The sequence below is a fragment of the Anoplopoma fimbria genome, chromosome 12, assembly GCF_027596085.1.
Source record: "Anoplopoma fimbria isolate UVic2021 breed Golden Eagle Sablefish chromosome 12, Afim_UVic_2022, whole genome shotgun sequence".
Lineage (NCBI taxonomy): Eukaryota > Metazoa > Chordata > Actinopteri > Perciformes > Anoplopomatidae > Anoplopoma > Anoplopoma fimbria.
Genome location: NC_072460.1, coordinates 22474533 through 22487336, shown reverse-complemented (window position 1 = coordinate 22487336; position 12804 = coordinate 22474533). Strand labels below are relative to the sequence as shown.

Genomic DNA, 12804 nt, shown 5'->3' with positions numbered 1-12804 from the left:
GTAAGAAGGAAAATACCACTTTTTTGACTTTGCTGCAATCTGTCCCTTTAAGAATAGAGTTGGCTGTTGCAGACATGTTATTCTGTCCTTAAGTCGCAAACATTTCAACAGTTGCTATCGGGAAGCAACAACACATAGTTTACAATCTCGTTCCTGATTTGCCTCGCTGCTCTTTGGATTTTTGCCTCTCTGCCCTTCCCCGCTGCTCACACAAGCAAATAAACAAACAAAGGAGTCCCGAAATATCGCTGATGTGATATCAAAACAAGAAAACCTTTGTGTGAAACAGCTCTGTCTGCCCCTAAATGCTGATGCGTCTGTGAAATGTTGTATTCTATAGTAGCTCTTGTCTGCGGCATGTGAACTATTCACATGGTTGCGGTGTACGTGTTTAGTTACACAGTCTATTGAGACAGGAGCTATTTATGTCTAATCATGTTAGTGCCCATGTTAGGGGATCTGGATTGACCGACACCAGTTGACAATCCGATGCCTTTGTCCATATTAAGAATGCTATTTAACTACAAAGGGGACTACAGTTCTATTGTTAAAACAGCTTTAATTCTGACACGTGTGGGTATATAAAGATATCTGGATCATTAGCGTAGAAAGCGTTAATTTAATGCCAGCAACCATTTAATTCTAGAATAAATACTTGTGAATTTGAGCGTCATATTTAGAGGAATAGTTTAACTAAACAATTCAAAAACATATTGATATTAATCCTGAATATTCTGTTAGTTGTGTTGAACTTAATTCCCAGGTGAACAGGTTGCAGTTAGCTCTGTGGCCACTTGATGTCAGCAGGAAAGCACAGTTGTATCTGTTTGTTTGGCTCAGATCCAGGACTCAGAGGATGAGGAGATTTCATGGCACAGATACACTCTTTCCAAAAACAGACAACACTCACTTGCCAGTTTATGAAAACATACAGATAGATCCAGCCAGGATGAAAAGGAGTTGATGATTTAGAAGTTGTTCGAATATTATTTCAATAATAACCATAAATAGACTATTATTTATAAACCCTACATGATTTCTAGATTGAATGATGGATTCATTTGCGTCCATTTCCAAAATGAATATATATCAATTCTATAAAGCAGCCATTGTTTTTACACCGTAACCGATCTCTTCTACTTTTCCGCTGTGTGCAATGAGACGGACTGTGTTTTGTGTGAGCCTTGTGGCGTCAGTGGCCTGACTGATGACAACGTTTAAAGGCCTCCCCGCCTCCCTCCATCCCGGTTTCCCTGAGGGTCCTGTTAGCTCCATCCAGTCCTCATGGTCTGTGTTACTGATGGGATTTTAAACCCCAATCAGCAGTGAAGCACAGCTGCTATGCCACACCAAATCTCAGCAGTCCGACAAATATAACCCCACTACATCGACTGCACCATCTCTAGTCCAACTGCATTGGCCCCTAAAACGCTGCATTGAGTGATAATACGAGATAAAAAAGCCGTCGAATTTGATGTGTTTGTTTCTTTTTAACGCACAGATTAGACGGCTCGAGTTCTTCATAAGCTCTGAGCCGAGCTTAGTGGTGCTTTCCCGCCGACATCAATGGGAGGCTGGGCAGCAGCTGAGCAGTGTGTGAATGAATCTGGGGTGTGGCGCACTAGCAGCAAGTTGGGTGGAGAAGTGACGCAGTTACGTAAGACAGGGCCCTGATGACTCATGCCTGCTGTTATTAACACACACTGCGGTTTATGAGCCACCTTTGGTAATGGGGATTTTAGGGACACATAAGCCGACCCATAAAACCGGTTTCCTTTTTTTTTTTTGTGTGTGAGACTCGCGCGACCCCGTAACACTGACCTCTGAAGGGGACTGAGATAGAGGGGATTTGCATGGGTAATAGTGAGCTATCTATATTATGTAACTGGCTTCATTCATTTTTATTCTACCGGTGTGTGGTGAGTGTGTGTGTGTGTGTGTGTGTGTGTGTGTGTGTGTGTGTGTGTGTGTGTGTGTGTGTGTGTGTGTGTGTGTGTGGGGTAAAACGGGTTATTCCATTGGCTAAGAGTGAGTCAGGCGGAAGTGGAGCTGTATTTAGAGCACACACACATTCTCTCTCACACACACCCTTTTTCATTGAGTTATAAAACACCAATTAGATCACACAAGAGCCGTGATGCACCATGAAATTGGTCCTAAAACTGTGTTAGTAAGTCACGCCAACAGTGGGATGTTTTCATAACCTTTTTACCAGCTCGATACGGAAAAAAATCCCCCGGAAGAGCGAGGAATCCCCCGGACACGGTGCAGAGTTTGGAAGGCGTTGACTACTCATACCATCTTTCCGCGGCCCACGCATGCAGACCTTGTTTTGAAGCCAGCAAGCTTTTGGTTTTAGAGGATTCCTGTTTTTCTGGCTTCTCAACATCACATGGTCTTGGAAGTTGTCCAGTGCCGGATATCACGGCTTAATCTCTGGAAATGTTTCATTCACCATTCACATTCGCGTGAATTATATGAACATAGGCTGCCAAAATCTCCAGATTCCTCGTCAGCTATTTTTCTTAATGATTTCTTATATTTTATGTGTTAAGGGTAAATAATTATTATGTTTAACATCCCTTTTTTCAAAAATCAAAAAAGAGAAAAAAATGGATTTATTACAGATAATCTTATTCTAAATCAATACAGACAGTTTCTGGAGAGCAAATGGTAAAGGTTGTTTTTGTTGCCATAAATACACAATGAGGAAGTGGACCGCTTTAGACAAAGAGAGAGTGGAAGGACTGCAAATCAAACTCGGACAGACAGAAGTATCACGATGCTCCATCCCACTTCTGGTGCCGAGAACACTGAGGCACTGTTTCTGGACCGCCCGGCCATAATGGCCCACAGAACAGCGAGACTACAAGACGCAGGATTCTCAAATTCCACAATAACTATTCATTGATTCCAATGAATAAAGGCGATTGTTTAGTTTTAATGTACCACTGAAGGGTTTATCTATTTTTACCACTTTCAAAAAGGGAACTAATGTGTGAGTGTGAGTGTGTGTGTGTGTGTGTGTGTGTGTGTGTGTGTGTGTGTGTGTGTGTGTGTGTGTGTGTGTGTGTGTGTGTGTGTGTGTGTGTGTGTGTGTGTGTGTAAAGTGGTGAAAGAAGTATTTGGATCGTTTACTTAAAAGTATCAATACTACAATGTTAAAACTACAAAAAGTAGAAGTTGTGTATTAAAACAAATGAGCTTTAAAGCTCCGTAGAGATGAGGGGAACTGTGGAGTCCAGTGCTATTTCTCTGTGGGTTTGACACAACAGAAGACCCCTTTTAAATTTAATTCAGTAATTTCTTATGTTGTTATTATAAAAAGAGCAACATTTTTGCACACCAGTAGGACGACAGGTGCGTAGAGGAATACCTAAGTTAGACAATATAGAACAACACTGTCTTCTTCACTTGCATATAGGTATATTCAGTCATCAGGTTACTTTTGGTGTGTTGTTATTATAAAAATATGTATCATAGCCCTTAAAGTACAGCACTTTATTGCTTTCCTCTCAAGTATAAAACTGAATGACTAGCTGGAGAAATGAGAGACATCTTGAGCTTTAATTAGTTCGTCTTAAGCGACAGACTCTTGGAAACTCCTGTCCCCCCCTGCGCCATGACATCACTACATTGGTCACCAATGTTGTAAAAGCACAGACGTGATCTTTGGCTCACTCAGCAGTACTGTGAGCGACATATGGCCTCGTGTGAATGGCATACCAGACGGCAAGACAGTTCCCAGCGCGGCCTCCTGCGTTTAGTTCCCCCCCCAAGCAAGAGCACATGATAGACGGGTGACCTTTACTGTGTGTTGGGTCTAGCGACACGCGAGGAATGTTCCCTTTCATTCACTCTGCCACGGATTAAACTGCAAACAAGCATCACCTTGTTCTTGTGCTTGGTGAGCGCGGGGTCTACTGTGCAATCGCCGGATGGTGAAATTGGCCACGAAATGAGAGACTTCTGGTGTTAACAGATGGCCGCCTCGCTCTGCCACTAGTATTCCATGTGGCTGCGCTTTACACACATGACCCAGTATCACCACTGCCAAAACTCACACTTTTTTTCCCTTCCCCGTCAGAGGACATACATGTTAGTCAGAAACAATTTAAGTCTCACAACAACAGTTAGTTTGAAGGGTTGTGGGTGCTGTTTTGGAAAGATAGTACATCTGTAATGGGTTGCTGTAGAGATAAGATGCTTCCTGTTAGGTGGTAGGAAAGCCTCGCATGACTTGGTGGATGTCTCAATCATCATCAGCACTGCAGATATGATCACTAAAGACATAATTAGTTGTGGTAATGTTAAAGTGTACACTATGGCGACAAACCGCACAGTTGAGCCTTGTTCATCCTCTAAATGTGTGCTTCCTCTCCACAGTCTGCGAGAGCCCCGTCTAGCTGTGGATCCATGCTTCTTCAATTACAAAATGAGGAAGTAGGAAGCATTGCAAATGGCTTCGATGTGATTCAAGGGTTCTGGGAAATCGAATGGCAATCCCCAACAACAGGAGATTAATTCACTGGCATGATAACGCATGCCATTCCAATTCAGTTATACATAGCTCCGTGGGACCGTGGCTAAAGGGAATGTCTGTGTTTCAGTACAACCATTAACAGACACTGACTTAGAAGAGGAATTCAATATGTTCTAATTCTTCGTCATTGTTGTATTCCCATCACACAGCTCTGCCTAGTGTCCTCTCTCTGCATGGCTCAGAGGACAGCACAGCTTCGATGATGTCACCTCCTCTTCAGTGACATGATGTCAGAGGCGGCATGAGGCAAAATACCCAGATTAGGATTATTCTCCTCGGCCACTGAACATCTGCCGTAAACAAACAGAGTGAGACCGCAGGAAGTAAAGAAATCCCTCCAGTAAAGACGTCAGTTATTCAGATGACTTTTCTCGCACATTTATCTGTAATAGGATAACAGTGGCCCTTTCAGAACTATCAGAACTATTACTAGACGGAAATACAAAACCCTTCTTTATTCCACTGAGACTACAATGTTGGTCCTCATATAAAAAAAAAAATGACTCAGTGTCTATAATCAGCGAGGGTGAGCTGAATAAATGAGCTATTCCAGTTATTGTGCATCAGAGGCAGAAGCAGCTGTGAAATTATTGTCAGTCATGCAGTATGCTAACTATGTTCTCATAACCGCAGCAGGTGTGAACCAGCTCCGACTGGCTTCTGCTCAGCCTCTAAACACACAGACACTCACACACACTCACACAAATACACCATGCTTGCAACTAGACACATGCCAGCTCACCCCAAAGCTGAAATCCTGTCAGTCTCATGCACATCTGCTTCCCCGGCGATGCTGAGTAAGCACTGCGTTAGCCTCTGCTTCCCCACAACAGGACAAAAATACTCCCTGTCACACAAAACATATTGTCACAGCCAAACAAAGAAATTCTTATGAATCACACACACACACACACACATTTCTATACATGGAAATTACAATTTTTTTCTTATCAAAGGTTAAACTTAAAAAGTTCTCTCCTGCTTTTCACAGTAATTTCTCTTTAATTTCTCTTTACACGAGCAGGCGTGAGTTCCCGACTGACTTTCCTCGAGTAATTTAATAACGGGGGAAAAACAGGAGCTTGTTAAGACCGCACACGTTGCCTTTTTGAAGTTGGCAGCGGGACACAAAATGTATAATTACACAATACAAAAAAAAAAAGGCTATGCTTAACTCTCAATTGGTGCCAAAAAGCAAAGGGAATCCCCAGCTAAACAGCTGCTTTATCTGAGGATATGTGTTTGAATTCCATGCAACAGCAATAAAAAGAATGTATTCAAAAAAAAACATGATTTACTATCGGTTTACTGTTGTTGCACAGTGCCATTTACCCGTCAGACCTCTCTGATTAATGGTTCTCACTCCCATCTAACCGTCTTTGCTCCCATCTTTCATGCACTGAGCGACCCGTTGCCTCTTCCTCATCCTGGGTGTCTTTTTCCGTCCTAATCACAGGCCTGCCCTGCAGGTATGTGGCTGGCCGGGTTCAGTCATGCTGGAAAAAAAACATCACTCAACAGCTTTAATTACCACGATGGCGAGGTGTTGCAAGTCCCTTCATGTGCTGTATTGTAAATTGAAAAGCTGAGGATTTCAGTTTTTCAGCCCTGCTACGATGTTCTCAGTCATCTCAGCCCCAGAGCTGGAACTCAAAAGTGTTTTAGTGCCGTATTTAAGTCATTAAATCCCACAGAGTGACAGTTATTGGACCATGAACTGCTGCACAGATCAGCTACAGAACATTTCCCACCACCTATTTTTTTTTTTTTCTTCACGACTTTAGAAAGCTTGGCTGCAGTTCATAAAATAATTTCCTCAGGGAAGGGAATTCACTGCCTCACATTTCTGTCGTCTGGTTGAGAACATATGAATAAATCTCCCGGACGAGGTAGAAACACCACCGAACCGGCAGAGGGTTCACTGAGCGGGAGCGACGCATAAATCTGACGTGACACTCAGAAGGAGAACACATATTTCTTCCAGCAGCTTTTAGAAAAATGTTCGTACTTTGGAGAGTCTAATTATCCTCATTTCTGCCACTGGAAATAACTTATGTGTGTTGCTCTTCGTCAACACCTGAGATTTGTTTTGCCTGGCATTTTGAAAATGACTCTACGGTGCTTTTACTGTTTTCTGGAAACTTGAATATAATAAATTTAATATAAGGATGCATTAATATCATCTTTAATACTTCCTTCTTAAAGCTAGGGTTGTTCAATTTGAGAAACTAGCTAGAGCAGTGGTTCTCAAATGGGGGTACGTGAGATTTTATAATAAAATTATTATAAAAATATAATAAATATTCAATAAAATATAAGTGTAAGTTCATAAACTGAATTTTATATTCAGTAGGCTATTCAATTTCATTATCCTAAAACAAATGCTTTGCGCTGGTTAGGGGGTACTTGGCTGAAAACATATTTCACAGGGGGTACATCAGTGAACAAAGGTTGAGAACCACTGAGCTAGAGTATGTTAGATTTAAACAATTATCCAACCAAAGAACTCAACCCATTGTTGCCAACTCTTTTCCAATAAAAGAGGCTCACAGTACTGGCTCCAAATATTTAAATCTAGCCAGAAAGCAGTTAAGTCGTCAACACTGACAGCCCGTCCCTTCAGGGCCCTCCTCTCCCCCAAAAATCAAGGTAAACAGTGAAAACATGGCTGGTTAGTTCTCAGTCCCCGGGCCAGCAGGTTGTGAAAGACTCCAGTGACGAGCAACGTGTGCACAAGCTGAATACACAAAGGCAGGTAGACGAGCAGGTAGCCCGTCCAATCATTACATACCAAATTATCGGACGGGTTTATTACGGTCCCGTGACCCGACAGGTAGACAAGATTTTTTTTCTTTTCTTTTTTCAGCGTATTTGATTCATTGATTGCCGTTTTAAAGACAGTTTCAACAAAAATATTAAGAAAATACTAAGGAAAAAGTTAACCAACCGTGACTTTAAATTTATCACCGCCCAACCAAACACACACACACACACATACACACACACTTCTCCAGTATCTGTTTAGTTCAAGACACACTCACCTCGCTTTTGTCTCCCTGCTGGACTGATTACATAACTCTCCATACTGTTCAAATATTCATATTCCATAATATATTTGCTATTCCATTCAATTGTTATATTGTTTGTACTATACTATGGATTTGATCATGTTATATCTTACACTATATAGTTATATTGCTGTACTTTATACTACTAGATTACTACACTACACCTTATACTGTCTCATATCCCATACTATAATATAATGTACAATATTATACTCTATCATGTTAATATGTAACAATGCCTCTTGCTCTATATTATATTAATACAAAACACTGAGTGCCATTCCTTAATCATATCATATATTAGATTAGTTGACACTGTTTACATAAACCTGTTGACTCTGCTGCTACTAATCGCAGGCTCATGTGCTTCAAATGGATCTTGCACAACGCTGTCTTTGAATTTGATCACTCCCACAGTTGCAGAGGAGAGCCGTCGGAAGTATCTGTGGTAGAGCACATGCCGAGTCTGCTTCCTCAAAGTGCCGTTTGAGTGACTGGTGGTGGGTGTGTCTGCACTGTGGTATTGTAAGATCTAGCCCTGTCACTTTGTCTTTGTGTCAAGAGAGAGGCTTTGGTAAACAGGAAGTCAGGCATCGGCGTGGACAGACAAACGGACATCTGACCGCACCTAGAGCCTCGGGGGAGTGGACAAAACCAGAGCCACAACTTCTCAGCGTGAGGTCTTGACTCAACCACATCAGCCTCTTTTGTTTTGTTTGATGAAAGTGTCGAATCAACTTTCAATTTAAAAGAAAAAGAAACTCTTTACACAAAGCGTTTTCAAGTAAAAATATACAATATATTTGTTGTATAAACTTGTACAGAATGTCTTGGACATTTAGCTTTACATATACTATACATAAGGGTCAAAACAGGGTCACTTTCGCATCCTTCATGATTTTAAGAAAATGTCCCCCATGGCAACCACATTTTATGTACATCTTTACACAAACATAGCAAACGAAACAGCCCTTGGATGCACGTTTAAGGGGCCGTGACGAGATACAGATGACTTGTATAAAAAAAATCCCTGAAAATGTCTCTCTGTGAGGTAAGAACACATTTCGTCAAACTCGTTTCCTTTCATTCCCTCTCGCACATCAAATTCGCTCGTTTGTTCTGAGACCAGACTGGCAATAGAGAACAGCTAATTACATATCATGTCATCAGGAGGGAGTAGCTGCAGACCGAAGGAGTAAAAAATAAGGTGAACATCCATTCCTTTATACACTGATTACTTACACATTTGTTCCTTTCAATCATGGCAAAGAAGCCAGTCTTATACCCTAAACCTCGACCTGGAAGTAACTGACTATATATATATATATACATATATATATATATATAGTTCAATTCCATGTTAGGTTATGATCAAGGCCTCAACAACAACAACAGGAAATATGACCTGAAGGTTACAAAACAAGGTTCTCGGTAGAACAAGATCACATGCAAATAATTAGCAGTTATAAGAAATAGAATGTACAGGGGCGTTTCTGGAAAATAATAGGTTTGAACTTTGATTTCGAAACACAAAGTGGCCACAGGATGTTACAAACTATTTAACGTCGTGGTGTTCACCAGACATCAGTGAAAGTATTCTAAATGAAAACACAAGAAAAAATACTTTCTGTGGTAAAACTCCATTCTGCTGCAGGTGAGCTGCAACCAGTCATCAGAAGAAAAACTGGACAATATTTCAAGGCCGGATCGCTGTAGTAGCTTATTTCCTTTAGCTAGAGTACCTTCAAAACATCTCGGATTGGTCCCCAGAAAAACATTCTGATTGGCCAAAGACTCCTTTTAGACCATCAAGGCAATAATCAAAACATTACTTCCGCTTTGCAGCTGGTGAATAACAAATAACAGTCAAACAACAATCCTAGGTTTAATAGAAAAGTTATGAAATGTCCTGTTATTAAGGGTCGTACATGACCACTGATTAATGCCATGTATGGTGGACGGCAAAGGTCATCCTTGTGTTAGAAATTAAGGCAGGCTGGATCTAATCTCATGTTCTGTGTTCCTTTAACGGATCAATGTAGTTCCTTTTGGTTGAGAAATACTGTGACTGACTTACTGGGTCAACTAGTTAGGCATCTGACAGGCCCAGGAAAACCTCAGAGACACCACAGGAAATGACAAAAAAAGAAAAAAAAAAAAAAGGCCATCCAATTGACTCTCATGTGGACTCCAACGTGTCCAGCTGGAAGACGTTGTGATTGGTCGGTGTGGTGAAGAAGAGCTGCTCCTCGCTGGTGGAGCGGTTATCGCAGGGACTGTGCAGCCCCAGCGTCCTCTCAAAGTCCAGGAGCTGACCCATGAAGTTGAAGTTGGGGGAAATGTTGGACTTCTTCCTCTTGACAAAGTCGTAAGCGTCGTTCAGAGAGAGGTTGAGTCTCTGCATCAGGTAGGCCACGGTGACGGTGACCGAGCGGCTGATGCCGGCCAGGCAGTGGACCAGGATGCCGCACTGCTTGGACCGAGCTTCATCTGTGAAATGAAGGGAAATCAACAGTCAGGCGAAAGTTCTTGGTGAAAAGTGATATTTTACGAGGCTTTCTGTAGCTATCAATGTGATTCTGGCTCTTACAGAAGCAACACTTTTGATGGCACAATAACAACAACATTTCCTTCCTCATTCGACCACAAAACCTTTTGGAAACTAGTTCATGATACAACCACCAAACAAACAAGTCAACAACATGCTCTGGTTTCAGGTGCAGTCGTGGAGAACGATGACGCATCAGAAGTGAAATTGAAACGTAATCGTGTGGTGCCACCAAAATACATTTTTAGTTTCAAGATTAACGTGTCGTTGCCCCGCATCAAAGAGGTGATATTGTCGTACAGCAGCTGATAACAGCCTACACAAGTGGTTAAAGTGGGAACGCCTTTTGCGTCACACGATGGAAACCACCATTTGACTATGATGATAACAGAAAAACTCGCACCTGTCCCACAAATCCATTCACGAACCAGTTTACCAGACAGTTATTGCCAATATTGTTGAATGTTGAATACACTTCCTGTAAGTCGCTTTGGATAAAAGCGTCTGCTAAATGACTGTAATGTAATGTAATGTAATGTAATATTGTTACCTTGTTATTAAACATAATTAGAAAGCAATGACCATAAATGTCTGATACGTGTGTCTGTGAGTTTCAAGTTTAACAAAGTTTTTGACCTACTCACCTATAAATGAAATGGCCTCCGGGAAGAACTGTGACAGGTTCTGACTCCAGTGGTCCGAAATGGGGATCTGTTTGTACCTGAAGTGGCCGTCGTGCTCAAACATGTTGGGGAGGTTGGGTGTGACGTTCAGGATGTACTTGATGTTGTACTGGCCCAGCACGTCTAGGTTGGTGGAGTCTTTGGCACAGCCCAGGTAAAGGTACGGTAGGATCTGGACGGGGAAGGCCGGCTGATTGCTGGGGATGGGGCTCTCCTCGGACTCTGTGGCACTGCTCGGCTCTCGATCGGACTCCCCATCGGAGCAATCTGAGCTGATCCGGAGGTTCCCGAAACCAAGGACGGACAGCGGAGGAGAGGAGCTGGGACAGGAGCTGTCTAGGAGGGTCTCACAGTGCTCTGGGTACTCAGTGTGAAACTTTACAAATCCACCTGGACAGAAGTCAAAAACACAAGTTAACAAAGTCACACTAATAAAGTTTAATCATACTTTAAATAAAAGTGACAACTTATATTAACTGTTATTTTTAAATCATATTTTTAATGACAAATAAATAAATAAATACTATTGGTTATTGGAGCAGAGCTGTAAAGAAGGAGCTCAAATTACCCCCCCCAAAAAACCCAGAAACCATTCATGAAATGCATGCCTGTTCCTGCTAGAGCAAAACATGGCGCGGCCATTTTGGAATTTTAATTGAGAATCTCAGTGACACACAAACTTCAGAAAACAAGCTCACACAACACGTCGGTGACCGTTAACGTCAACGGTTGTCACGTTAGAAACCGCGACAATAATCGAAATATAAAACGTTTATTAAGATTTAAAAAAAAGTGGGTATTTTTTTAAAAGTTTTAAGTTAAAAAAATAATAATATATATATATATAAAATAAATAATAAATTATTTAAAGCAGGCTTGTTAACCGTTAACAGTCAATAAAGATGTGATTGAAGTGTAAAGTGACGTCAGTTAACTTTAAACGTTTTCGAACGTTCGAAACTACAGCAACGCCAACTGACGTAACGTCTATTTAAATATTTAAATGACCGTTTAACTGTTTTTTTTTAAATCTACCTTCCAGGTAAAACGCTTTACAACCGTCTTCCCACAGTTTCTGCAGAAGCAGCCCCAGAACGGACGCCGGAGCGCCGCTGTCCTGCCAGTCCGTCGCCGCCGTGGTGGTGGTGGTGGTGACGGCGGTGGTGGTGGTGCTCTCGTCGTACAGGAGCACCGTGTCCGTCTTGCAGCGCCGGATGAACTTCTCTTTATCCTCGTGGTTGGGGATGATGGTACGTATAGGTATGTTTCCCTTCTTGAACCTCCGCAGCATCAGCCCCGGGATGGCCAGGTTCATGGCGGTCTCGACGTGGGACGACTCGTACAGCTCATGTGAGCGGCAGTCCAGCAGGAGCAGAGAAGCGCCTCCGGACTCCAGCTCGAGTTGCAGCCATTCCACGCTTTTGCTCGGCGTCACATCAGACATATCGGACTCAATATCATACTAAAAATGCAAACACAAACACTTACATGTCCCCACCAAACGACGGTAAACTACATGTCAGTTAAGAAATATAAAAAAAAAGGGGGAAAAAGAAGCGTTTCAGTAGAGAGATTTCCCCTTTTTCCTCTTCTGTGTGTCCATCAGTCAGTGAGTCTGACCCGCTGCAGGCTCAATGGAGACCTCATTACACTTTCATTTACCAGTGTAAACGTGAATGTTTCCACACAGCAGTCTTCTGCATCAACTTCAGCTACTCCACATCCTCCATGCACATTCTCGCTTTACCATTCCGATGCATGGGAGTTTTTCTTTTTTTTTTTGTGTGTGTTTTTTTACTTGACAGTAGAGCAACTCAAGAGGGAGGAGTTTACTCCTTATGATTTAAAGTCATAGCAGGAAATATCACAAAGTTTGGTATGAGGAGTTCTCAATGGAATCATCCTGCCAATCACAATTTTGTCAATTATTATCATAAAATAAGATAATCCTTTATTAGTCAA

The 12804-nt window shown here is 41.9% G+C and overlaps 1 protein-coding gene across 1 annotated transcript; it reads right to left on the bottom strand.

The window, feature by feature from the left end:
• Positions 1–8404: 8404 nt before the first annotated feature.
• LOC129099832 (dual specificity protein phosphatase 7-like) lies at positions 8405–12601 on the bottom strand. Its single transcript, XM_054609231.1, has 3 exons — positions 11878–12601; positions 10804–11232; positions 8405–10101 (listed from the first exon to the last, which is right to left on the bottom strand). The coding sequence occupies exons 1-3, from the start codon at positions 12284–12286 to the stop codon at positions 9791–9793; spliced, it is 1149 nt and encodes a 382-aa protein (XP_054465206.1). The 5' UTR covers positions 12287–12601; the 3' UTR covers positions 8405–9790.
• Positions 12602–12804: the final 203 nt, after the last annotated feature.

Bases quoted from the DNA above. Each gene is read 5' to 3' on its own strand.
- LOC129099832 (XM_054609231.1), bottom strand. From the start codon at position 12,286: ATGTCTGATGTGACGCCGAGCAAAAGCGTGGAATGGCTGCAACTCGAG. The intron at 11,233-11,877 runs GTAGATTTAAAA...ACTTCTGTCCAG, and splicing joins TAAAGCGTTTTACCTGGAAG to GTGGATTTGTAAAGTTTCAC. The intron at 10,102-10,803 runs GTGAGTAGGTCA...TTCATTTCACAG, and splicing joins GGAGGCCATTTCATTTATAG to ATGAAGCTCGGTCCAAGCAG.